The sequence below is a fragment of the Pygocentrus nattereri genome, chromosome 5 (genome assembly GCF_015220715.1).
Source record: "Pygocentrus nattereri isolate fPygNat1 chromosome 5, fPygNat1.pri, whole genome shotgun sequence".
NCBI lineage: Eukaryota > Metazoa > Chordata > Actinopteri > Characiformes > Serrasalmidae > Pygocentrus > Pygocentrus nattereri.
The window spans coordinates 28,700,358-28,726,194 of NC_051215.1; the positions used below are offsets into that span (position 1 = coordinate 28,700,358).

At 41.1% G+C, this 25,837-nt stretch overlaps 1 protein-coding gene across 1 annotated transcript in view; it reads left to right on the forward strand.

Moving 5' to 3' along the window:
• The window catches only part of prkn (parkin RBR E3 ubiquitin protein ligase), a 150,850-nt gene that overhangs the window by 80,027 nt on the left and 44,986 nt on the right, over positions 1 to 25,837 (forward strand). Inside the window, exons 6-7 of the mRNA XM_037538578.1 lie at positions 298 to 413; positions 4,078 to 4,214. Coding sequence (XP_037394475.1) covers positions 298 to 413; positions 4,078 to 4,214 — 253 coding nt within the window. The remainder of the gene's footprint in view (positions 1 to 297; positions 414 to 4,077; positions 4,215 to 25,837) is intronic.

Below are 25,837 nucleotides of genomic sequence, written 5' to 3' on the forward strand. Positions count from 1 at the left end.
GGTTCTGAAAATATATAAACGAATCATTAAAATACAAAATTCACTCTAAAGCAAGTCTACATAGATGTTACTATGCAGAGAATACGACATCTCAGAGTTCTTTTATTTTTATAGCACTGTTATCAGGTACCAGGCAGTTAAAGAGTATAGTATAGGGTGCTGCAACACACTCTTCACCTACCGTTCCAGCGCTACAGCAAAGAGCACCATGCCATCTCAGCATCAGTGTCACTTAAATCCATATTGAATGCATTCATTGATTTCTGTGTGAAAATCATGTTTTCTGTTATTGTTTAGGAGTTTTATCTGAAGTGTGCTGCTCATCCCACCTGTGACAATGACACGTCGGTGGCACTGGACCTCATCATGCCTAACGTAAGGGGCGTCCCTTGCATCGCCTGCACTGATGTCATGTGAGTGTCTCTCGTATTGTCTTTAATGGTATGCTTGGCTTGGTAGCAAATCGCTGCTGTCTGAATTTTGTGTCTCAGTTTTTGCCACTTTTCAGTTTTTGACATAACTTCAAAATGCCTGTTTCTCTTTAACTTGTGTATAAATTAGATGATGAAGGTTCCAAAAGAAAAGGTCCAAAATGACCTGGGAAAAAGTTACATAAGTTACAGTGGTTACATAAACAAAAACTTCCCGTTTAATTCTAATGGACAAAGAGTGTTTGGAAAATAGTCATTTGAAATGAATTATGATTGGTTGGGATATATAAAACCAAATTTAATGCTGCAAAAGGATATGTGCCCATTAAGTAAGTACTTTTTTGCCATATCCATTTTTTAATATATTTGAAAACATGTTATATGTTTTTTTTCCAAAAGGGTAATGGTTTTACGAAGTCACTGCAAGGAAGTTAAAGAGTAGTTTCAGATAACTCCACATAATACAGCATAAAAATGTGTTAAGTCTGTATCTTTGTATGTCTTGATATAGACTTTTAGGAAAGTGAACATTCACCTTTGTTAGCCTGGTGCTAAGGTAACAATGAAAATGCCTTAGAGATGCCACCTGAAATGAGCATTATTACTGTGGTGATTTCTGGTATAAACAAAGGTGAAAAGACATATTTTATTGCTTCACTTTTTTTCAAAGTGACCATGATTGTTTTGAAGAGTTAAATTTTAAACAAAATTAATGTCATTTAAATTCATAAAAAGCCGTATATTTCTGCTTTAAATGAAAATATTACATCTTCGTTCACTTGGAATTGAGATCCAGGTACCACTAGAAAGGTGGCTAGAAATTTTCAGTCATTATTAGTAGTTTGTTATGGATGAATGGATGTTCTAAAACTAGCTTGGCAGGAATTGCTATTCTGGCTCACAGTGAAATACTGTAAATTTACCAACTGTGCACCAATCATCACTATCGGCAGCTAGCAATTTCCAATCATTTAGCATTGAAATGGAACAAAACAGTTTGACTGGAGCCGCTAATCTTACTAACAGTGAATAAAATCTGCCAGTTACCCATCAGTAAGCACTAGCGGTAGCCAATAATTTTCCATTATTATTAACAATGCTAGCATTTTTGCTTTAAATCACAAGGTAGCACAGTCACCAAAACACCAGCCTCAGTTCTGGCTAACTGAGCTTCCATGGCTTAGACACATGAGCTTTGTGGCTGACTCACATGGAGACACCAGCTCAGGAACAAAGCTATGGCACAAGAGCCTGAAGGAACAGGTGATTAGCGCTAACAACCTGACTGACGGCCAGAGCGCTTCGATGGCTAAAACCCTCCTCCCGCTGCGTGGGCCCTGCAATCACCGGCTTCATTCCCGTGTGTGGGGACTCGCTGAAGGTCAGCCATTAGCGGGGCGGTTCAGCAGAATCGGTCCCACCTTTCGTTCTAGGGGAGCGAGAGAGGGAGAGAGAGAGAGAGAAGGGCAAGAGCGAGCACAATAGAGCCCAATCACCAACGCCCTCCATTCAAATCAAGGGCTGATTGAAGTGGCACAGCAATTGCCCTCCTGAGTGGGCCTTTGTTTTGCCTGCGTCCTTCACTTCCTGTCTCCTTCCTTCTCCTCTTCTGAGAGCCACTGGCTTGGTTTGGAAAAGGGCACAGGCAAGGACACAGTCACGCTCTCCGAGCTCTGCGGGAAGAGGGGTCAAACAGGTCAAACTTGCCACGGGCAGGTTGACTTACAATCGAGTGTGTGCCGTGAAGAGCGTATACTTAATGGATGGGGAGTTCTTGAGAACTGCCGAGAAAATGATTGCAGAAGTCCACTGGTGAAGCTTCATATATGACAGGCTCTTTCAGGATACAAGTGCCGTTTATGAACTTTGTAGATTTGATTGGCGGATTGAAGCGGATTGATAACAGAGACGTTACTGCTGCTACCACACACAGACTCTCTGATCAGTGCTGGGATATACTATATAAATAAACTACTGTAGATCAGAATATGATGTTTACGTTTACATTAATAGAGTTAGTGAAGTTACTGGTAGTGTAGGTTCAAAGAAAATCTTACACGCAAAGGTTTTGGCACCCCTGGTCAGTACTCACACTTCTGCACATTTTAGTGCTTTAAAATGTATTTATTTCCTGAAACAAACACACACACTGTCTAAACTGCATATCCGTCTGGGTCACGGGAGGTGCTGGAGCCTGTCTCAGTGGTCATTGGGCAGAAGGCAGGAAACACCCTGGACAATTTGCCATTCCGTTGCAGGGCAGAAACACAGCCATATACACTCAAACACACTCACACCCAGGGGCAATTTAGCACGTCCATTTGGATTGACTGCATGTCTTTGAACTGTGGGAGGAAACCCATGCAGACATGGTGAGAACATTCAAACTCTACACAGAAAGGATCCTGGTCACCAGGCCAGGGAATTGAACCCAGGCCCTTCTTGCCCTCCACCATGCTGCCGAAAACTTTTTCCAATGTGTTAAAATCAGCAAATAAATACAAATCATGCACCATAATTTGCAGTTAAATGCCATATTAAAGTTTGCTCCCAGTGGAGGATGTTAATTTATTTTTCGCTTAGTAAATCAACAAAATGAGTAATTTGACAAGGAATATTAAAACTTTTGCAAATGACTGTAGTTTGTTTTGATTGTTACCTTATGCAATATTGTATAAAACTTTGAGTTATTTCATTTTAATGGATAGCTCTGTTCTGTTCAAAACTATCTGAAGCACCAAGACAGGTCTGGCTATTGGAAACACCCAGCAATTCACACTGTGGTGAACAGTCAGGTCCTGAACACCATGTGAAAAGAGAGCAAAGGAGAATTTAAGTGCCCATATCACAGAAATCAGACTTTCTCTCCCCTTTTTCAAATATAAGAGCTTGATGTAGTATGTAAACATTCTTCAAGTTTCAAAACATTCATTCTGTAGTCCATATCATCCATGTATAGAAAAATAAGGTGAGTTTTGAATTCACTGTATTTGTGATGCCGAAAAAGCTAAAGCATTTGCATGCATTCATTTACTCAGCCTGCAGCCCCACACGTTCACGCTGAAGTTATAGTGTTATAAGGAGTTATAAGTTATAAGGAGTGTTTTGGTCCAGTCTTCAGTTCAGTCCTGCAGTGCCACAGCTAATCAGAATCAAACTCATTTACATATGTCAGTCTTAAAGTCATAGTAGCAAACCGGTATAGACGATATACATCGCCTAGCAGTACTCCGAATAACGACTGTGTCCTCTGTTGTTTCTCTCTCTCTCTCTCGCTCACACAGACACACACACCTTTCTTTTGTATGGCTGATATCTAAACTAGATCGCCCTCCTGCCTATTTCCTCCAGCCCCTCTCTGCCCCGAAACATGCTTTTTCCTCCAGAGGCTCATCTGTCTTCAGCTAGCCTCAGGAGACTGCAGCCAACACACACACACACACACACACACACACACACACACACACACACACACATAAAACGCATCTTCCTGCATGCCAGTTGTAGACATATTACACACATAATCTCCCCCCTGATTCCATTTCATTTACAGCTCACCCATGTGATTCCACTGTAATGAGCTCCTGTATGAGGGTTAATAGTAATAGTTTCTGTGATGGCTCATCCGCTGCTCTGTGTCCTGTAGGAGTCCTGTGCTGGTGGCTCAGTGTGCCGAGCGTCATGTGATCTGTCTGGACTGCTTCCAGCTATACTGTGTGACCAGACTGAATGAGCGCCAGTTCATCTTTGACCCAGTGGTGGGCTATTCTCTCCCCTGTGCTGGTAGGTATGTCCAGTATGTCTGCACAAGCATGAATGAATTACTGTGTGTCTGTGTGTGTGAGTCCGTATTTGTTTTTGCACACAACTACCTTAATGCAGGAGCTAGTGGCGCCTGTAAAACCTGCCAGATTAGTCCATTATACCTACAAAATGAAAGTAAATAAGGCAATGTTTGCTTGAAATGCTATACAGGTAACACCAGAGGGACACAAATTGGCTTAAAATGAATATGGAGAGAGAATATGCAGGACTGATTCCTTCTTTATAAGGTCCACTGAGGTCCACTGGATCTCTGATTATCGTTTGAACTGTGTAAAAAAAGTACAATTCAAGGCATTTGTGGCTCCTACACTACAACATAAAGAATATCTTTATTCATATATGCATGTTATTTCTGAAACATACTACGTAATCATCATTATATGTATGTATCGATATATCATCGCTGTCCAACCAAAACCTCATATGTTCATAATTTTTCATTTTTTGACATATCTTGAAAATACCTACTGTCCTTTACATTGTGTGTAAATTTCACGATGAACGGACCAAAAGAAACGGCCCAAAATTACGTGGAAACTGTCTGGTTCCATTGACTTACATTAAAAGTGAAGTATATTTATTTCTTCTCCTGTAAAGTTACCATTTTGGAGATACCAAGCATATCACTGTTGCTAGAAGAAAGCCTCGTATCTCCAAAACGCTAACTAAGTCAATGGAACTAGAAATTTTTCCAAGTCATTTTTAGGTCCATTCATCACAAAATTTACATACAATGTAAAGGGTAACAGGTATTTTGAAATTATGACAAAAACTGTGAAAGTCCAAAACAGAGATATAAGGTTTTCTTCCTGCCCACAGCAATATGCTTCTGAAATAACAACATACAGCTCAATCTACAGCTGCTGACTTCGCAGCTGGTAAAGTGACATTTTTTCATTTTTTCACAGTTAAAATAAATGAACACATCAAGTCAGCGTGGCCTAAAGATTCCCAAAAAATTCTACTGGAGTACCTGTAGCGCTCCCTTGTGGGGAATCTGAATTATTGTTGCGAAAATGATGATCTCTAGATGTCACAAAATGACCGTTACAATACACTTACTGAGATGAATACTTTTTAGAAGCACTTTATGTTGTACTTATCTCAGAGCTAAAAAAAATTAAATGTGTTACAACACTTGCAACTTTTAGAGCACCGGCGCTAAACATTCAAACGTGAATGTACAGCCGTGTGCGCAGTCAGGCGATTAAAATGATGAACCGTGATTTGATGCTTTTGACTTGTTTGCTCAAATTTGAGCAAATCGACCTGAACATGAATAAAAAAACATGATATAAATCAAGTAATCATAAAAATAAAGTGAACACAGTTTTGGATTATTATCATCAGCATCTAGAGAGATTAAAAGTGGCTGCAAGCCTCTCGATCTCATGCTGTTATGTAATGTCTTGTTACGAGGGGAAGTGTATCTTTCCACTTTTATATTATTATTATATTATCCTATGTTTCTATATCCTATCCAATGTTTCTGATATTACTGATATTACCAGCATCAGTGGTGTCACAAAGTCTACAACACACATATAGCTATTTTATTTGCTATCCAAAATGACCAGTGAACCTACTCATGTCTTTTAAGTTTTCCTGCATAGTGCTGATGGTGGTAAAATAAAATATAAGAAATGTTTTCACTGGGTTATTATGGGTTATTTGTCTTAGAATGCCCTGCGTGTACCTCTCCACCATATATGGATTTATAATCCAAAATTCCATGTCAAAATTACTATAAAATAATGTAACAGGCATCAGGCAGCCTATTCATAACCATTTCTCCTAATAACTTTCTGTGAGGGAGCTTACAGGCATTAAATGCTTCAGATGTCTGGTTCCTGTCACCACTACTGTCAATGATTCCTCCTATTAAACTGCTTGGAATGACTTTGTTTACATCTTAACTATTTAATTACGGACATTCAATTTAAAAAGTCAGTGCAACGTTCATATACCAAATATATATGCCCCCTGTCTGGACTTTGCATAAATAGAAGTGTGTGTGGTTGTGTTTGTTTGTGTGTACTTGCATGTGGCGTGTGTGTGTCCTTGTGTGCTGCTGCTGTGTTTGGCAGTGATTGATGGTAGTGTGTTAGTAACTGCAGGAGAGGAGGAGATGCTATCAGGATGTTGTGTATACACACACACACACACAGATACAAAAACACACTCAATGTGGCCCCTCACTGTGCCCCTGCCTGCCCACCACATCCGTTACTGCCACCCTATAATGGGGCTCCAGAGAGAAACACTGACCCCCCATCAGCCCGAGCATCCACCTCTCTCTCTCTCTCTCTCTCTCTCTCTCTCTCTCTCTTTTTTTTTATCAGTTTGTTGTTCTGTCATGCTCTTCTGTGGTCTCTTTCTTTTTCTCTGCCCTCAGACCGTGTCGTATGGTTACAGTTGACTTTGTCTGCCAGAGGTTGATAGTGCAGCCATATAAGCCACGCGGGTTATCTCACTTGCAGTGATGTTTGCTCACATGTGGCCCGAAGTCTGTAATTTTTAGTACATGTGCGTGCTTGTGTGTATGTGTGTGCGTTGTTGCATCGGGCCTGTCGGTGACGTTGTGCGTTTGAGGCCATCTATCACTGTTTGTGCGGCTGCGGATGGGAGATTGCGGAGAAAGGTCAAGCTTCAGCCTCAAATGCCATTTCCACTTTTAAACAACTTTTAACAGTCCAAACCAAAGCGCTTGTCCAAAAGGCACGGATGAAAGAAGAGGAGCGGAGGTTGCAGGCTACGTCTGCTGCATATGAAATACAGATTGGCCCTGATAAACAGACCTGCAGGAGCTTAAGAAGCCTTTCCTTTCTCCCCGGAAATGCAGCGGCGCCGGGAAAAGAAACAGCCCTAACCTTCCTTTGAAATGAGCTTTAACACGCACATCTATTACAAGCTGCCTTCAAAGCCGAAGAATCTCCGGTTAACATTTACACCCACCTTGATGCGTCCAAGTGAATGGGTTTAAACGCGATGTCGATTTCTTGCATGCCTGCTTTTGTTTACTCGTTTTCTTTTGATATAATTCATAGCGTGAATGGAGTCTTTGTAATTATTGGGACTTTGTTCTGAAGCTTACTGGAAGGTATGGTATTTTTTCATATCTGAGAAAATAAAAAAATCCTTGTGGTCCATTTATTGGACATAAATAAGGGTGGGATTCAATGCAATAATTATCACAGTAGTTAACCACAGTACTCACAGTAGGGAATTGTATTGTTATAGCAAAAATTATGTGAACTCTTCTTTTAATGGCAAGATTCAATGCATGTGCATGAAATCAAATATACAGCAAAAAACAAATGGTAGAAGTAGAAGAGGTCAGCGACTTTTGACGTGGCATTGCTGTAGGATTCCACCCTGGACAGTTCATCAGATTTCTGCTAGAGCTCACCTAGTCAACTGTAAGTGCTGTTCTTGTTATGAGTGAAAAGGTATAGGAGTGACAAAGCTCAGATGCAAAGACCACACAGGCTTACACAACTGGACCACCAAGTGCTGAAGTTTAAAGTGCATCTCTACTGACATAAAAAGAATCAAGCAGTGTGTTTAAATGCGCTCAGTAATTTCTGCAGTTATCCAGTTATTCAAATGGTCATGTAAACACCATACTCCGATCTAGAAATCTAATTAAAAAATACAATAGAGAGAGTTGGATTTTAGCTCAGTAATCAGCTCTGATTTCTTTCGGATTTCTCCATCCACGCATGTGTGGAATAGACTGCTGTACTGGAAATAAGCAAGCAGTGTTACTGTGAAATGGCAGCAAAACACATTTGGAGCGACGCTGAAACCGTCTACATTCTCAACAAAAGGAAGGATGTAATATTCTTTGTCTAGATGCTGTTTGTTCATATTTTCAGGTAAATGGCACAATGTTTTTAAAAGCTGCAGCATGAAGTTTGAGGTTTACATTAAGTTTACGTCGCATCTTCTATGAGTTTATTGGCTGGTTGCAAAGCAGAAATCTGATTACTGCCTGACTCATGTAGACTCCGAGTTCTCACGATATCTGATTTCTCAAGCGCATATAAACACGCTGATCGGATGACTGACAAAAACTAATTTTTCTGCAGTTTTTTCTGCAGATTATTAAGTGCATGTCAACACACTCTTTGACAGCACAAGGGCTGTCACATAGGGGATTCATGGATTTGGTTTCCATGACCGAACAGGTACATGCAAATTCACCATGCTTAATGCCAATAGTTGACTTAGTTATCTTGAATTCACAAGATATTTAACTTGTTATCTCAAGATAACAATCCAGAAAATTATAGCAGCAGCTCATGGCTTCTAGGGACTTCTGTTAAAAATGATTTTTGTCATCACCAGTTTTGGTGGCAGCTATCACCATGGCAGCGTTTATCTGGCTGTGTATGGCTTTCAGTTGCTTTTACTTAGCCTTTTGTTTTCTGCAGAGACATGGAAAAATGCTTGTTTCCAAACCACCATCAATTCTCTCGCTTGACTGTTTTTGCGGACTGTGGGCTGTTCTGGTTCCTAGCATAGGCTGTTTAATGAGCTATAGAGCACTGGGTGCACAGTAAAATTGGCTGTGGTAAAGAAATCATAGCTCAGTACTGCAAAAAAACGACAAGAAAATTGTCGTCTTCAACCATGTGCCTCAGACATCTACGCCCAGTGCTGTAAAAGGTATGACTCTGGCTAATTAGCCTTTATCCAGCATAATGTGCTGTCAGCTCTTATAGTAACTAGGCAGCTAAATGAGGTCAGCAATTATGCACTGTTTTTAAAACTTATAACTTTTTCCTGTGCAGTTATGATGGCTAAAGTGAAATCTGTCAACCACACTATAGTAATGCATGTGGGACTTAATGATTCTTAGCAGACACCCCAACCTATAACCAGGCACCCCTAAAAAGAACTTCTGGCTACCACACTGTACACATTATGATATATCTCTTCTTTCACCCACCTTTAAGGCTGAGTGCTTGTTGGCGCAACAGTTCCTGTAGTGTTTGAACTGACAGGTGTGTGATTGTGGGGTCTGTTTCGAGCGGTAATATAGGTCAGAGTAAATCTGTAGAGAGATAGAGAGCTTGTCTGAGACCGGCTGTGCCAGCTACTCATCTCTCGCTCACTTTTTCTTGGTCTCTCTCTATCTCTCCTCCCCTTCTCTTCTATAGTGTTCTTCATGCAAATGTATCAGTGCTCTTGTCACATTATGTACACATGAGTGCTATTGAACTGCTTCATTTGCATGAAGCTAAAGCTACATGTAACCTAGTTGCATTGCAGAACTTTGTGAGTGAGATGCTGATTAATCCTTTAGACTGCAGCCTCATTATATGTTATGCAAGTTATCATTAAGTTATTAGTCTGAGGACTTACAATACCATATTACTATACTATACTAATGTACTGACTACTTCTTATTCTCTCTCACCTCTGTCTCTCGCTCTCTCTCTCTCTCTCTCTCACTCTCTTCTCTCCCCACTCTCTCTCTCTTTTCTCACTCTCTCTCTGTCTCTCTCTCTCTCTGCTTTTTCCTTTCTCACTAACTGTTTCTTCCTCTGTCTATCTCTCTCTTTTCATTCCTTCTCCATGTTTTTCTCTCTCACTCTCCCACTCATGCTCTCTCTCATTTCTTATTCTCTCACGTCTATCTTGCTCTGGCTCACTTTACACCAATCTCTCTCTCTCTCTCTCTCTCTCTCTCTCTCTCTCTCTCTCTCTCTCCTCCTCCTCTCGCCCCAATCCCCCCCACCTCTCTGTACCTTTCTGTCTTTCCCTCTCCTCCCTCACTCCCTCTTTCTCTTTCTTTCTGCCCATTTTCTCTTCCCCACTGACTCCCTCTCTTTCTCTCTTTCCTCTCCTTCTCCCTCTCACATTTGTTATTCTCCTTCACACTTTCTCTCTCCACTCTCTCTAACTCTCTCTCTCTCTCTCTCTCTCTCTCTCTCTCTCTCTCTCTCTATCCTCGCTCTCTTTCTCTGTGCCCATTATTTTTTTACTCCCTCACTGACTCCCTCCTTCTCCCTCTGTCATTCTCTTTTCTTTCCTTCTCCATCTCTCTCTCCCACTCACACTATCTCTAATTTTTTTCTTTCTCATTCTCTTGCTTCTATCTTTCTCTCTCTCACTCTACCTCAGTCTCTCTCTCTCTCTCTCTCTTTCTCTCTCTCTCTCTCTCTCTCTCCCTCTATCCGTCTTTTTTGTCAGATTTTGGAAGTCCTCACATAATCAGGGCTTGTCTTCATATTTCACACCCTGACTCCACAGCAACATCACTGACTTTCTTTTAATCTGCGTTCTCTCATCATCAGAACCAATGAGCATGGGCACTACACGTTCTAATGCCCCTCTGAACACACACACTTATACACTTTCTGAACATATTTCTGCAAACGTGACTCAGCCTAATGACGCTTGGCTGCGTGTTGGTGCGCTAGTACGTTTATCAGACAGCCGATATGTGCGAGGTTGCATGTTAAGGGGACCAAACCCACCCAATGGCCAGTGGAGGGCTAGATAAGGTGGAATTGCTGCTGCACCTGTTGGAGGCTTCCTAGACATTTTATCTGCGCTGAAAAATATCCTTAAATACTGCTGACTGCCTGCAGCTGCTGCAGAAAACCAGCTACATAGTCAAAGCACTGCAGAAATGCTAGTCGCTGAGAAAAACATCTGTTTATGCTATCAGTTAAGCCAGTGGAGGTGCAGAAATGGTGAGAATTAGTGCACTTTTAGGCTCATCTGTAGCTGATTAATGCTCTCATGGGTAGATGCATTCAGTTTAGAGAGATTATCTTATAAATCCTCTGTGTGGCCATGATTAATATTCCAGAGAGGATCTACATCTGCATTGTATAAATAATCCATGCTAGGCTTCTATCAGGTTTAGATTAATAGTCCTGGGAGAGCTTCTGTGTGTGTATGTGCTTGGTTTATTAGGATCACTATCTGCTGTAGATTAATAGACCTGGGAAGACTTTTCTTTATCACTGCTAGATTCACATTTCTGTAAAAGGCCAGTGCGGAGCATTTTGGTCATTCAGCTATTGCTGCTTATTTCTGGATCCTGATAGACCCTTTTGAAAGCACAGTGTCTTCAGGAAGAGGACGGTGACTGCGTGAGCCAGAAAAGGGATGCAGCTGAAGAGGAAGTGAATCGCCGAGGAGGTCAGCAGGTACTAATTTATCACAGCTGCATCCATACGCAGCCGCAGACTCAACAGAGCTCCATCAGCACTTAAGGCCAGACTTCAGCCTCGCATTGTTCAACAGTGAATGAGACAGAAAAGGCTGAGGGGGTAGCACACATACAGACAGCTCTAAGGAGCATGTCTTGCTGGAATGTGTTGCGTTTGAGGGCCAGATCGGTGAGATGAGATCTGCCATTGTGTGTAAAGAGTGCGCGTGGGTGTTTGGCTCGCGTTGGAAGGTCTTTGTTTCATGTTTTTGAAAGCAGGTTGTGGAGAGAGGAGGATGGCAGGCTATGGTTCCTCTGCATTTTGAGTTTGTGTGGTGTGTTGCGCATCCTCAATAATCCTCAGTTACTCATCCTCAGTAATAAATCAGAAGTACTCTGAAAAGACAACATGAATTTCATTCTCCTTAATATCCCCTTTGCATCTCTGCCCCCCCCAAAAAACAGTACCAGCAAATCACTGTTATTGGAAGATTGGATTTTTGTCGATTTTCAGTTTTTGACATAATTTGAAAAAGCCTGTTACCTTTTACATTGTGTGTAAATTTCACAATAAATGGATTTAAATAAATGATCCAAAATTACTTAATGTTGGAAAAACAAGGTTTTCCTCCGACAACAGATATGTTGCATTTTGGATGCTTGCATGCTGGTCAGCAGCAAAACCAGCAAAAAACACTGTTGTCAGAAGAAAACCTTGTATCTCCAAAATCATAACTTTGCAGGAGAAGGAAAAACTTACTTTTACTTTTAATGTAAGTCAATGGAACCAGACTTTTTTCCAAGTCGTTTTGGGTAATTTAATTTGGTCCATTTGTCATGAAATTTACAGACAACATCAAAGGCAACAGCTATTTTCAAATAAACAAATGTAAACAAATGTCAAAAATGGAGATACAAGATTTTCCTCCAACAACAGCAATATGTTGTTTTGGATGACGGTATGCTGGTCAACCAGCATTGTGGCTAGCAATAGACCAGCTTAGACCAGCATAGAATGCTTGCATGCAGGACACACTGTGCAAAAAAACGAAATCAGAAGATGAAAACAGGCTGACAATAAATTAAAACAGGTTCTATAAAATAAATTTAGCACTTGAAAAAGACCTTTATTTTGAAAGGCTACACTCCAGTGCCACAAAACAACATTGACAAAAATGGACAATAGTTCATCCAAGGCAATGAATTCGTTCTGGTTTTGGTTTATAATTGGCACTTTGGCTATTGTTTGAGAATTTTTTTCATCATATCAAAAGCTACCACAGATGACATTGACATGTTATTGACTTTCCTCAATGTCATATTTTCAGGTGCCATCAAACCTACAGTGAAGAAATTCTTGGGTGCTGTACTGCTTCTTCACTGAACATAAACAGTGACTACAAATCAATAAATTCCTGTGTGGAAACTGTGAAACAGCTCCACATGGCCGACATGCTGCTCAAACTGTTTGAATAGCAGCAGGATGTAACTGCCATAGTATTTAAGGTATAACAAAAATATTTTAATAAGAAACTGGTGAGCAAGAAGCTAATTTCAGCCTTATGGAGCACAAAGGGAAGAAACAGTGTATTTAATCTTTTTTTAAAATCATAATTATAACATTTAAAAATATTTGTAAAGTCCTGCAAATGTTACACTTAGTAGTGGAGGCCCATTTGATTGTTAATGTGTAAATTGTTGTCTTTTTTTTCCTATCCCTTTATCTCTTTCTGAAAGTGCTGTTTTAACCATTTCTCTAATCATCTTTGGTGGATTACCTAGTAACATCTGATTGGAGCCAGTGGGCCCAATCAGACATCACTCTGTTCAATACCAGAGCTAGAATTTCATATCACTGTATGTCCTTGCTGAACTCAAGGTGTCTAGAACTGAAACTAGGCATGGCTCAGCTAAATGTAGCTTTTTCTACTTGTCCCTAAGTATTAATATGTTAAAGTGTTAACTGTAGTTATCACAATCAGTGATTTTTCCATACTGATGAAGTTTGGTTGATGCATTTTTAAACAAATGATTATGCAGTTTCACTCCTTGGTTCCATAGTAGCAAGACCTTTTAAAAAGACCTTTTGCTACTTTGCTGTCAGTGTTTGCCTTTTATTTGCTGAACAGTGTGGGAGAAGAAATCTTGCCATTCACTCCATACACCGCAAAGCTTAGCATGACAGTGAGAAGAGTTTTTTTGAGTGTTATGGAATTTGTAGATAATTAAAAAGGCCATCAATTTGACAAAATTGAAAGAAACAATTGTAGACTGGCAAGAAAAGGCTTTACTGTATACTCAGATATACATTTTTTATGTTAATCACAATACTAATTTTAAAGGTATTAAAATTTGGATGGAAAAAATGGATGGAAAAAAAAAATGGATGGATGATTTGGGAAAATACATCGTAATAAGGTTTTTGGCAGACCTATGCAACAGCCTTTTCCAAGCTCTTTCTTGCCCCAGGTGAACAAGGCTTTGTTAGCAGGTGAGAGACTCTAGCATTGATTTCAGCCTGTACCATGAGCTTCAGGGAGCCTTGCTAAGAGCTGCAGGGCAAAGGAAGTACAAGTAGAGGAACATGAAATGGTCAGAAATTGGCTTCAGCTGTACCGTTGGAGGAGACAGTGTTTGGGCTGAGCGTTTGATGTGAACGCAGAGCAAGGTGGTGTGTCTCACTCTCTGGTCAGGGCATGGGGAGTTCACATTGCTGCACGGAGGCCGTTCTTGCTAGTGGGTAATATTTGGGGGATGTGAATCATGGAGATATGCTTCACTGCAGGCAGGAGTGTTTTTTGGAGGCTTTTGAAGCAAGTGGCTGGAAGAGCTGGAGCTGCAGCAGTCCCCAGATGAGGCTTTGCAGAAAGATGGCAAAGGTTAAAATTCGGTTTTGAACACTGTGCCGTTTCCCTGGAGAGGAGTGAGTTACAGTATTCCACTGAGAGACTTCACCTCCCCTCACACACAGTCTGTCTCTTTCTCTGTCTCTCTCTCACACACACACATGCACACACACACATACACACAGAGCTCTCAGTGGATCTACTGCCTTTGAACTGTGAAAGCTCAAAGGCCGGCCTCTCTGGCGATTGGCTCTTGTTCTTTTTGTTTTATGTATAATATGATAAAGTGAGCAGGGTTTCGGAGTGCGAACCTCAACCTTAAATAATAGAATACAAAACAGCACTTACAGTGGCCCTGAATCCAGCCATATGAATGATGAATGAAAGGAGAGATGTGGTGTGTAGGCCTGCCCAACAGTGGCCATTCTCCTCTCATTCATGCCAGCCTTCATCCAGTCAGAAGGGGAGCAGTGGCACTGGTTATATTCACATACAGAAGAAAGACAGAGACAGAAGGCTTTGACAGAGTGTAGAGGAGTGAACAGATGCTGTGCACTTGGGTGCTGACAGTGAGCTTGCCTAGTGTTGGTTGGGAGATGTTGTAACATCAGTGTAACGACTGTCTTTAATACTGACACTGGAGATAACTGAAACAGCAAAGGAGGACAGCTCTACTTGTGTTGGCGAGGCAGCAGGGCTATCAGATCAAAGGATAAGGGTGTCAAACACACAGCCCATGTACTGCAATCGGCCATGTTATGGCCATTATCTAAATCCATGTTCTAAATTAAAAAGATCTTGCTGACGTAATTGATGGTTCACCTTTCAGAATACACTCAATTCAACCAATCACTGCTTAGCATCTGGCACTTCTGACAAGTGAATGAAGAGCCCTGGCAAAACTCCCTGGAATAAAGTGGCAGTGAGAACAGCAGTGGCAGTAAATTAGTCAGAATAATTAGACTAAGGTGCTATTCAGACAGGATGCATTTTCTATGGGGAGGTCAGTTTATCACTGGTGTTATGACCTCCGGTCATAATAGCCTTTCTTTTTATCTGTTTCTGGCCATTTTGTGTGTTTTTTCCATTGTTGTATTATGTTCCGGTACCTGATTAGCCACTTGGGGGTGCTTGGCTGTATAAAAGGTGACCAAGCTTCCATCTCTGGAGATGATCAGGGCCCTCTCCCATTTGATATGACCTGGAAGAACACCTGTCCAAACCAGCCCAGCACTCTTCATACCACTCTTCACTTCACTTTGCAGACTTTTACCAAAGTCTAAGTAAACCTGCAGTTTTCTGTTTTGAATGCTGTCCACTGTCTGGTCTGGCGGCTGATCTGGGGAGAGAGCACACTTTCATTTTCTGTTACCACCTGACCCTAGACTGGGTTGTAAACACTGGACATCCGTAATGTCATCTGAACATCTGAAATCACAATGTAACTGACAAAGATGGGAGTGGCTACTCAATTTGTATATTGCCCTTACTAAAGAATGAAGTAGAAAACATTTCATTTAGCCATTGTTCCATTTACCTAAACCATTTAACCTGCTGGTTTAAGTGAATGCACTGTGTTATTAGCACTGTCAAAACATTAAGCTTGGGAATTCTCCACCAAATGTAATTAAAATGTAACTAAGTTTTTCTGCGTTGTAAATGTAAGATGAGAGTACATGTTAGTTTCATACATATTTTATATCATTTTATATTATTTCTACAGTATAACCTGCCAGAACCAGCCAGATGCTTGTGGTAAAAATAAGAAAATAGGCTATACCTGTAAAGGGTTTGACAAGAACCGTAGTCGCAAAAAAGGCGTAGGTGAAATCCAAAAAAGACAAAATACAGAAAAGGACATACATAAAGATGTGATCAAGCAACCAATATCCAAAAAACCTAAAAGGCAAAAAGGGAAGGTTCAGAAAATCCAGAAACACAGTGAATTTCACAATAAAACAAAATAGCTAACAGGAAATGCTCAGTAGCTCTACTAGAAGAAGCAAAACCTCACAAAGAATCTAGACTCAAGCCCGGGGCCTATAAACTAACTAGGACTACTCACATGACAAACAGGTCAGTAGTCAGGTGATAGAGAATGGTGGATGGTAGATTGCAGAGGTTCTACAGTAACGTGATCTCCCAGAGTGTTCTGGGAAATGGAGTCCTTGTGTAAGTCAGAGCTGGAGGGATGCGTGACATACAGCTTGTTTCATAGAAAGTAAAAAGTGCTGGAATCTTTGCTGAGGTGGAAGTGCACAGTGTGTAAACACGACTGGACTGGCCCTCTGAACACCTCACTCTTCAGTATCAACAAGGACATTCCATTAAAACTAGTCTTAAGTTAACTAGCCTCCAGAAAGGACTACTGCGCATTCAGCACGCAAATACAGGGCAGTTAGTAGCTTCTCCAGTCTCACTTTATCTAGATAGTCCATCTACATATGTTCAAATTGTTAACAAACTGTCTGTTTAAACTCAGTTGATTATAAACAGTGGTGGGGTTAAGGTTGTGATTTGGACAAGGGTTAAGGCTAGGACCAGGGTGAGAGTTGGGTTTAGGTTAGATTAAAGCCCAGGGCCTATAAACTAAGTAGGACTACTCACATGACAAACAGATCAGTATTCAGGTGATTGAGAACGGTGATTGGTGGATTGCAGAGGTTCTACAGTCATGTGATCTCCCAGAGGGCTCTGGGAAATGGAATCCTTGGGTGAATCATTGTGCAGATCATTGTTAAATCTCTTTAAATGTCCCCAATGTACAGTAGGTTTTTTCTGGTGCAGTGGAGCACACATTCTGTTGCAGTGCATGCTGGGAACTGTAGTGAAGTTCATGCTGAAATGGGCCAATGTTAAAAGAAAATTTAAATAATTCTGTGGTCTGAATAGGATTGTGGCACAGGCCTGATTTGGCTCTCAGGGCTTGTGTTTGACACATGGGTTATAGATGTTGGTGCTGTTTTTCATTTCATTCCCCAAGCTGAAAAAGTGGGATGAGGAATATGGAAATTTATTCGGTCTCTGGTTGGTGGCGGTCAGATTTGGACACAATTTTGGGTTTAACCATCTAGTCTGCATTTTAGTTCTGCTCCAGCTGACAATCTATCTAAATAAAAGACCATATGACATGAAGACCTCTGCTGTATAAAGGTTCAGTCGATTTGCTGCTGTGTTCAGTAAATCTTATGGAATCCCAGTAGTTTTCTTCTGTTTTTAACAATGTCATACTAGGCCTTAGTAATCATTAGAGCTAGCAGCCTTTACAAAGATATGTCCATGTACCTCTTCACAATGTCCTAGCTTTCTACTTCTCTCAAAAGAGAGTGTCAGAAGAAATGCCTCGTTCCACGTAGCCAAGCTCGACGACTTGAGCCAAAGTCACATTAGGTCTGTGATCTATGAAGTTCTGTCATGGGCAAAGTGGTCAGTCTCTTAGTCAGCTTAGGGAAACGGTAACACTTTACTTGGATGGTCCACTTTAGAGGCTTTATAGCTACTTAATTTACTTTCAACTTATACTCAACTAAATATCTACTAAATTGACCATAATTGTCTTTAACCCTAACTCTAAACCCGGCTCTAATCCTAATCCTAACCTCAACCTAGAACCTAAACCCAACCCTCATCCTAGTCTTAGCATTAACTCTGGCCCATTCCTAACCTTAACCCCAAAACTGTTTATAGTCAACTGAGTTTCAACAGAAAGTTTGTTAACAATTTGAACATATGTAGATGGAGAAGCTACTAACTGCACTGTATTGGCTTGTTGAATGTGCAGTAGTCCTTTCTGGGGGCTAGTTAACTTAAGACTAGTTTTAATTGAGTGTCCTTGTTGATACTGAAGAGTGAGGTGTTACATTACATTACATCACATTACATTTACATTTAGCAGACGCTTTTATCCAAAGTGACTTACAAATAATGTGGTACATAGAACAAACATAGTCAGGCCTTAAAGGAGGCCAAAGGGTAATAGCAGGGTAGAGAAGGGAAGGAGGGCAAGAAGGAGATGAGGTTGGTAGTGGTTAGATTTGCAAGAGGCGATTAGAGCAAGTGCTCCCTGAAGAGCTCTGTCTTCAGGAGTTTCTTATAAATAGCGAGGGACGCCCCTGCTCTGACAGTGGAAGGTAGCTTGTTCAGAGGGCCGGTCCAATCCTGATCCCCAAGATGCATTTGTGACATTGAGGCTATTGCAGTTCATACTGGAAGTCAGGGATTTACACCCCCACACATCCCCCCCACACCGTAAAATGCTCCAAGTGTTGAAATGTTTTTTACTCTTGTTATTTTCCCTGTTGGCAACGTTCACTCTGGCTCACTTTAACTCAGGAGCTGATGGTCGGACAATGGAGTTAGAGAGCTGAGTGGGAGGTCACTGAAATTGCCTTCACTTTTTTTTTAAATTTTTCTAATCATTATTGAAGAAGTCTTTTTGTCAGCTCTGCTGAAGGATTTTGAGGAGGCAGTAGAACATTAGCTCAGACGCTCACACAAAACATCTAGATGCTGGTTCTGGGACTGCGTCAGCATTGATAAAGTTCTCATCATGCAAAAAAACAGATCTTCCATCCTACACTGAGATTTCACTGTGAATACAGTCCCCTTGTGCAGTGACCAAGAAAAAGGCAAGGTCTAGCCTTTTGGAGTCCCTTAGCAGGATTATTTTGTGGGGCCCTCTCTCTTGCTAGCTGATGTACTGTAAAATAGGCTAACTAACGATAATGGCTGACCACAAGCTGTCCAAATTGTATACATTTATAGCTGGCTAATTTGTGCATTGCTGATGATGTCCTTTGAGGTTCTAATAAGTTACAGTTTAACTGCATCTGTGTTTATTTTGGTTTTTGAAGCTAAACCTCAGTCAGAAGATCTGTCCAAGTCAGGGGTCAGGAACCCAAATATTAAGATGAGCCATTTTGTCCTTTCAACAAAAATAAAACCACCTTAGGAGCCGCACCACTTTATGTCCATTTTATTGAAGTAACATTTATGTGCTTATGTCCTAGTCCAGTATAGGCTAAAAATATATAATAAAAGCACAAACTCAGACTACTTTTCTACAGAAATAGAATAGTTTCTTGTAAAATGTCTCTCAGCGTTCGATTTTTTACCAGGCTGAAGTCGCTTCTCATTCGCCAACTTCTTGCTTGAATTTTCCCGGGCCATGTTGGTACCTGAGGTGCCAGAATGTAACTGTACCGTTTAAGGTGGAATGGGATAATTTTAACAAGAAGCTTCAGCTTCGTGACCTTTTAGTCTTTGAAAGTTTCCCGTAGATTATAAATGTATCAGGAAACCAGCTAGAGGGCTTTCAAATGCAAATAAGTTCATTCATCTCCAAATGATCCATGTTTGTCTAAAATCTTTCTCTTTGCCTTTTCGTTAGCTAATTAACTAATGTGACTTATTATTTAGAGGTAACACTGCCAAGACCAACGATGCTAAGACTGTGACGTTGGGTTATTATGGGCCTACGAACACCGACGGAGTTGATGTTGGTGCTGCAGCCTTGTGCAGGCATTAATTCATTGTGGTCTCAAAAGCAGCACTGCATGCTGGGATGCTGACACTAATGCACTGCTTATGACACCCAGGCAGGGAACTTTGCAGTGTTGAAATTTTTATACAGAGTGCCTGAATTTGGAAATATGGCTCTCCTAGTCCACTTTCATAAGTGGCTCCTGTCAGTAGTAAGTGAAGAGGACTGGTGGAGTGGTGTAGTATTTGTGGAAAATTGTGGCTTTTAAATTGTTCTGTCCAGGATGAACCACACGGAGACAGACCTCTGCTGCACTGTAGGGAGGATCTGACTGGTCCAGAAAGTGCACCAGGCATTCAGGGGGCCATACTGGCCTAGACAGACTCTGAGCTCCTCTCATTATGAAAGATCTACATCAGATAAAGATCAAACTGTTTTCTTAATTACAAATGATGTCGAGATGTTGCTTTGATTCTAACATTGTGAAATATTGGTATGGCATGATTCTTTTTGTTTTAATGAATTGATTTTCTTTCCTGCTAGCGAGGTCTCCTGCTATTATGCAGTGATAGCAGAGTGGAGGGTGAAGGCTAGCATGTTTTCTTCAAAACACGTGAAGCACCACCGCACCTTTTAAAACGGCTGCTAATGCAACATCACTGGACAGCTCAAAACACTTGGAGGAGGACGCAAACTGCCTGTCGTCAGCTGACAGATGCTCACGTTGGCTAGCATTACGCTAGCATTACGCTGTGATGTGGGCGTGATGTGGGAGAGGGCGGCTGCCCTACACACCCAGAGAGAGAGGCCAGTTGTTGGGGATCAGACTTGCAGTCTATGTTCTTGCGACCAGTGATAGTGACAACACTTAAATGTTCTGCCGCAAGATGCGATTTTTTTAGTATATTCATTGTTTCGACTTGCATCTCCGCTCTTCTTCAGAGTTCTGGGTTAAATGCTTTTGGTAATCATGATGTGATGACTGGCGGCTCATCCACCAAGCCTTGTTTATGGTGTCTGACAGTCTAACATTATATGTATGTGGCGTATTGATAGCTGGCTGTTCTGTTACAGATGAAAAAAAGCACAAATGATTCATTTATGGAAGTGTTCATGCTGACGTCTCAGTAACCCTGCTGCAAAGCTGGTGAAAGACTGTGATATTCTTGTTGTTGCTCTCAGCATGAAACCCCAAGGAAAAAAGCTTCTTAACTTTCATTGGAAATTAATGGAAGAAGATTGTTTCCAAGTTATTTCAGACTGTTTCTGTGGGTCCATTCATTATAAAACGGATTATTTTTTTCCCCCGACAGTGACGATATGCTTATAGACAATCAGAACACATGATAAAATAGCACTTTACAATAAGGCCCTGCTTATAAAGGTTTATAAATTGTTTAAAATGAGTTTATTAAGGGTTATTAATTATGTCATAAACACCTCAAAATTAATAAGCAGTTATAACGCATAAATAAAACAGTTACATGGAGCTGTTATACCTCTGAATATGAATCTGAATGTCTGATGAAGCTGACAGGTTTCATGCTGACTGATGGAGAAGACAAGTAAAATATGTAACCAGCAAGATCTGAGCTTTACCAGCAGACGAATGTGGGCTCACTGAGTAACAGGTCACAGTTGCTCTTTTTATTGTGGTCTAACAGCTTAAGAATGGTTTTACAATTAATGACTTAGCCATTAATCATCTATTTAATTATTTATTTTTTCCAAACCATTCATACAGCCTTTATGAGAGAAGTCTTATTGTAAAGTGGTATCAAATACTGAATTGTGCCAGGCTGTGTGTGTGTGTGTGTGTGTGTGTGTGTGTGTGTGTGTGTGTGTGTGTGTGTGTGTGTGTGTGTGTGTGCAAGCGATGTGTGACGACCAGTTGCTTCACTCTCTCATCAGTACACTACACCAAGTTGCTCCATTAATCCTCATCACAGTGCCTGTCACAGAGCTGGGAGGGAGTAGACCACCCCAGCACACACACACACATACATACGCACACACACACACAGACACGCACGTGTTAATCAAAGAGATAATTAGGGGATAATTAGTGGGTTGAAAATTTGGACAAGAAAAAAAACCCAGCAAAACATGTTGACAACATCAGAGAGCAGACTGATGTGCAGGGTCTGAGAGGAGAATCTGGAGGGTGGATCAGTGTGTGGAGGAGGAGGAGGTGGGGGTTAAAAAGTCATAAACTCAAAGTGCATCTGCTCAGTGGTGTTTGCTCCCGGCTATCCGAGTTACTGACATATTCATAAGAACAAGGGTTGTACACTTTCTCTCCTGTCAGCACTAACCCAGTGGAGAGGGAGCGCACGCTTCTAACATCAGGGTGAAAGGAGGTGAAGGGGGGGGGCAGAGAAATATTCAGAGATTTGAGAGAATTGTTCTTTTAGTTTTAACCCCCAAAAATCCAACCCATTTGATTGAATTGTATTTAGAACCCTTAGCCAACTGTGTTTGCACCTCTGCATTTAACCCATTCATGCAGTGAAACACCCAAATACATGCACACTAGTGAACACATACACTAGGGGGCAGCAAGCACACTTGCCCAGAGCAGTGGGCAACCCTATCTACAGAACCTTGCTAAAGGGCACCTCAAGCATGTACTCTCCCCCAAGGGGATTGAACCGGCGACCTTTCTTTCACAAGGCTGGTTCCCTAACCTCCAGCCCATGACTGCTCCCAGAAAGATGAACAGGTTCCGAGATATGAACTCGGATCGCTGGATTCAGAGTCCAGAGTGCTACACCAGTGTTAAGCATTGTTGCAAAATACGTACACACATACATACACAAGATTTATTAACCACTTTATTATAGCCAACCTCCTTGTTGATGGCCTGACCAATATGAAATGTTGCGATGGATAGCAATACTTATTATTTTAATTAGGGATGGACGGATTTATACCACTGAAAATTTGACTATTTTTGGATGATTTTACAAAAAAGAAAAGTGGCTAATTTAACAGTAAAGAATTGATTGAATAGGCCTTTACAAATCACTTGAATAGAAATTAAAATCAGAAACAGTGTTTAATACTTTCCTTCACTCTCTTGCACTGGTCAGCACCAATACCAGACACATTTAAACAGTTTGAGCAGTAATAGGCCATAGGACGTTACAAGACGGCGTTCCCTATTTCTGACTTCACTTAAAGAACCTTGAGAACTGTTTGCAAGAGGGAGTGAAGGCTGTACGTCCAGTGTGCTGGAAGCTGAGAGATTTTTGTGACAAATGCAAGGCAAGACTGATTTAATAATGAATGAAGTGATTCTAATTTTGAACAATATATTTTGGCTCAATAAATCATAATGTAAAATGTGACAATGTGCATTGTAGTGATGGATGATATCGGCTGCATTCTGTTAATTATGCCATGTAATGCAATTACACTGTTTGACCACCAAAGGTCATAACAACACACACCAGCATGGTCAATGTCATGCAACACAGTTCCAGTTCTAGTCTCATTAAGAGGATGTTATACCAACTGGCCACTTCATTAAGTGTCTACACTCTGTCCATTTCATCAGCCCCATTTACCTTATAGGTGCGCTGTTTCTCAGCATAGAGCCCAATTTTACCCTGTTCTTTAATGGTTTGGACCTCCACAGGACCTTCACAGAGCAGGTACTCTTTGGGCAGTGGATCCTTCTCAGCACTGCAGTAAGACTGATGTGGTGGTGGTGTGTTAGTGTGTGTTGTGCTGGTACGAGTGGATCAGACACAGCAGTGCTGCTGGAGTTTTAAACACCTCAGTGTCACTGCTGGACTGAGAATAGTCCACCAACCAAAAATTTTCGCCAACAGTGTCCTGTGGGCAACGTCCTGTGACTACTGATAGAGGACAAGAGGATGAGCAACACAAACTGTGCAGCAACAGATGAGCTCTCTGTCCTTACATCTACAAGGGTGGCCAACAAGGTAGAAGTGTTTAATAGAGTGGACAGTAAGTGGACAACCTATTGTTTATACACTTACAATATTAATAAATGAGATCAATTTGGTAGTTGAGAATGTCAGCTGTGTCATTTATATGTACCACCACAGATGCTACTCATAACTGAGTTGATAAGTTATCAATAGCTGAAAGAAACAGTCTGGAGTGTCCATTCAGAAATGGAGTGCCTGGAGTTCTTTCTGTCCATCAGCATTTCACACAGGCATTCACAGCGAACATGTATCCGTTCCTCATTATTTTCATATGCCGATCGCAGTGTGAGGCTTGGCCCTTTGTCTGGCCAGTTGCCCTTCATGCTGGAGAAGGACGTTTATAAATGAGATTTGGAGGCCCTCTGTCCGCCCCCTTTATCAGTGCTGGACGGCCCGCCCCAGGCGAGCGGGAGGCTGCCCAGTGAAAAGTGGCACGTCCCTCTGTCTGCTGCGAAGACACTGACCATGCTTTTATATGAGTATTGATTCCCTGGCCTCTCTCTTTATGAAAAAGCCACTTTTTTGTTATCTCTTTCAGCTGGTTATTAAAGAGGAAATTGAGTTATAATTCTGATAGATTTTCCTACCAAGTTTGGGTCCAGTTTCTCCTCCTCCTCCCTCTTCCCTCTTTTCTCTCCCCTCTCCACACTGCAGCATCTGTCTCTGTCACTCTGGCTGTCTCTTGTGTATTGCATGACAATATTAAACCGATTCATTAGCTAATTAAAATCTCTCTTGCTGAGCCAATTTACCATCGGCTTCATCAGATTTGGTTATGGCATGAAAGCAGAGTGCAGCTTTTCAGCAGGTGTGTGGAGAGGGCTCCCGAAGATGTACGACTAGTCAAAAAAAAAAAAGATTTAATTTAGATTGCTAAAATGAGATCAGGTTACTCAACTGCTTCTTACTAGGAGAAAATTTCCAGATTTTCAAATAGTAACTATGTTGTCACGATTGGCTCCTCCCTCTCCTCCATGTGCTTTTCTGTTTTGGTTTAGTCCGCATGATTTCTTTGTTTTTATTCCTAGTCCAGCCCCCTTGTTTTCTTGACTCCGCCCTGATTGTTTCCACCTGTTTTCCACCTGCCCCTTGTCATCCTTGTGCTATTTAATCCCTGTGTTTGCACCTTGTTTTTGTTGGTCTTTGTTGGATATGTTTGATGTATGGTTTGACGTGTGTAGAGTTTGAAGTGTTTGGATTTGTGTTCTGTGTTTCTATTTTGTCACGTCTGTCCCCCATTTGATCTGTATTGGCTCTATGAACCTGAACTATCTCGACCCTGATTTTGGATTTGCCCCCAATAAATCTTGCTTTGCTCCACACATGCGTCTGCCTCCTCATCGCTCTGCGTTACATGTGTAATGATCTCACGGAATATAAACGCTTGCTGATAAAGGAAAACAAGCAGGCTTTAATGTTGAAGACAGAATCCAAAGTCATAGTCAAAAAACAGGCAGAAGGTCAAAGCACAAAAAAAAAAACAGAGATCCAGGGCAAACAATCCAATGGGCAAATAAAAAACCAGAGTCAGAGAAAACAGGGAAAAATAAGTCATACACAGGAATACAACAATTGAAACAATACCTCACAACTAACTATTGCTAAAGCCCAGGCTTATAAGCTAAACTGATAGTCATGTGATCATAGAAACAGGTGATACACCTTAGAATTCAGATGATCTTGAACGCTGATAGGATCGTGTATGGAGAGCAGTGGTCAGCTGATCTCCCTGTGTATTCTGGGAAATGAAGTCCGTGTATGAATCAGGGTTTGTAGTAAGAGCTACAGTCATGTGATCTCCCAGAGGATTCTGCGAGATCGAGTCCGTTGTTCCTCTGGTGACATTCGTGACAGTGTGGAAAATCATATCTTTTTAAATATTTTTCTCTCCCATGAGCAAATTGTCATAATTACAGTGTAGTTGTGGTACTGTATGTACACTGTTGGCCAAAAGTTTGGGAACACCTTTTCCAAATGCTTTCAATACGTGTTTTTTAGTTCACAATAACTTAACATTTTAGCTATTAAGTGTAGTTTAGATTTTGCCATTTCTATTAGCAACAACTGCAAAAACTGAAGATTTAAAAGAACATCTTAAGATTAAAATTAATTAACTTACGTTG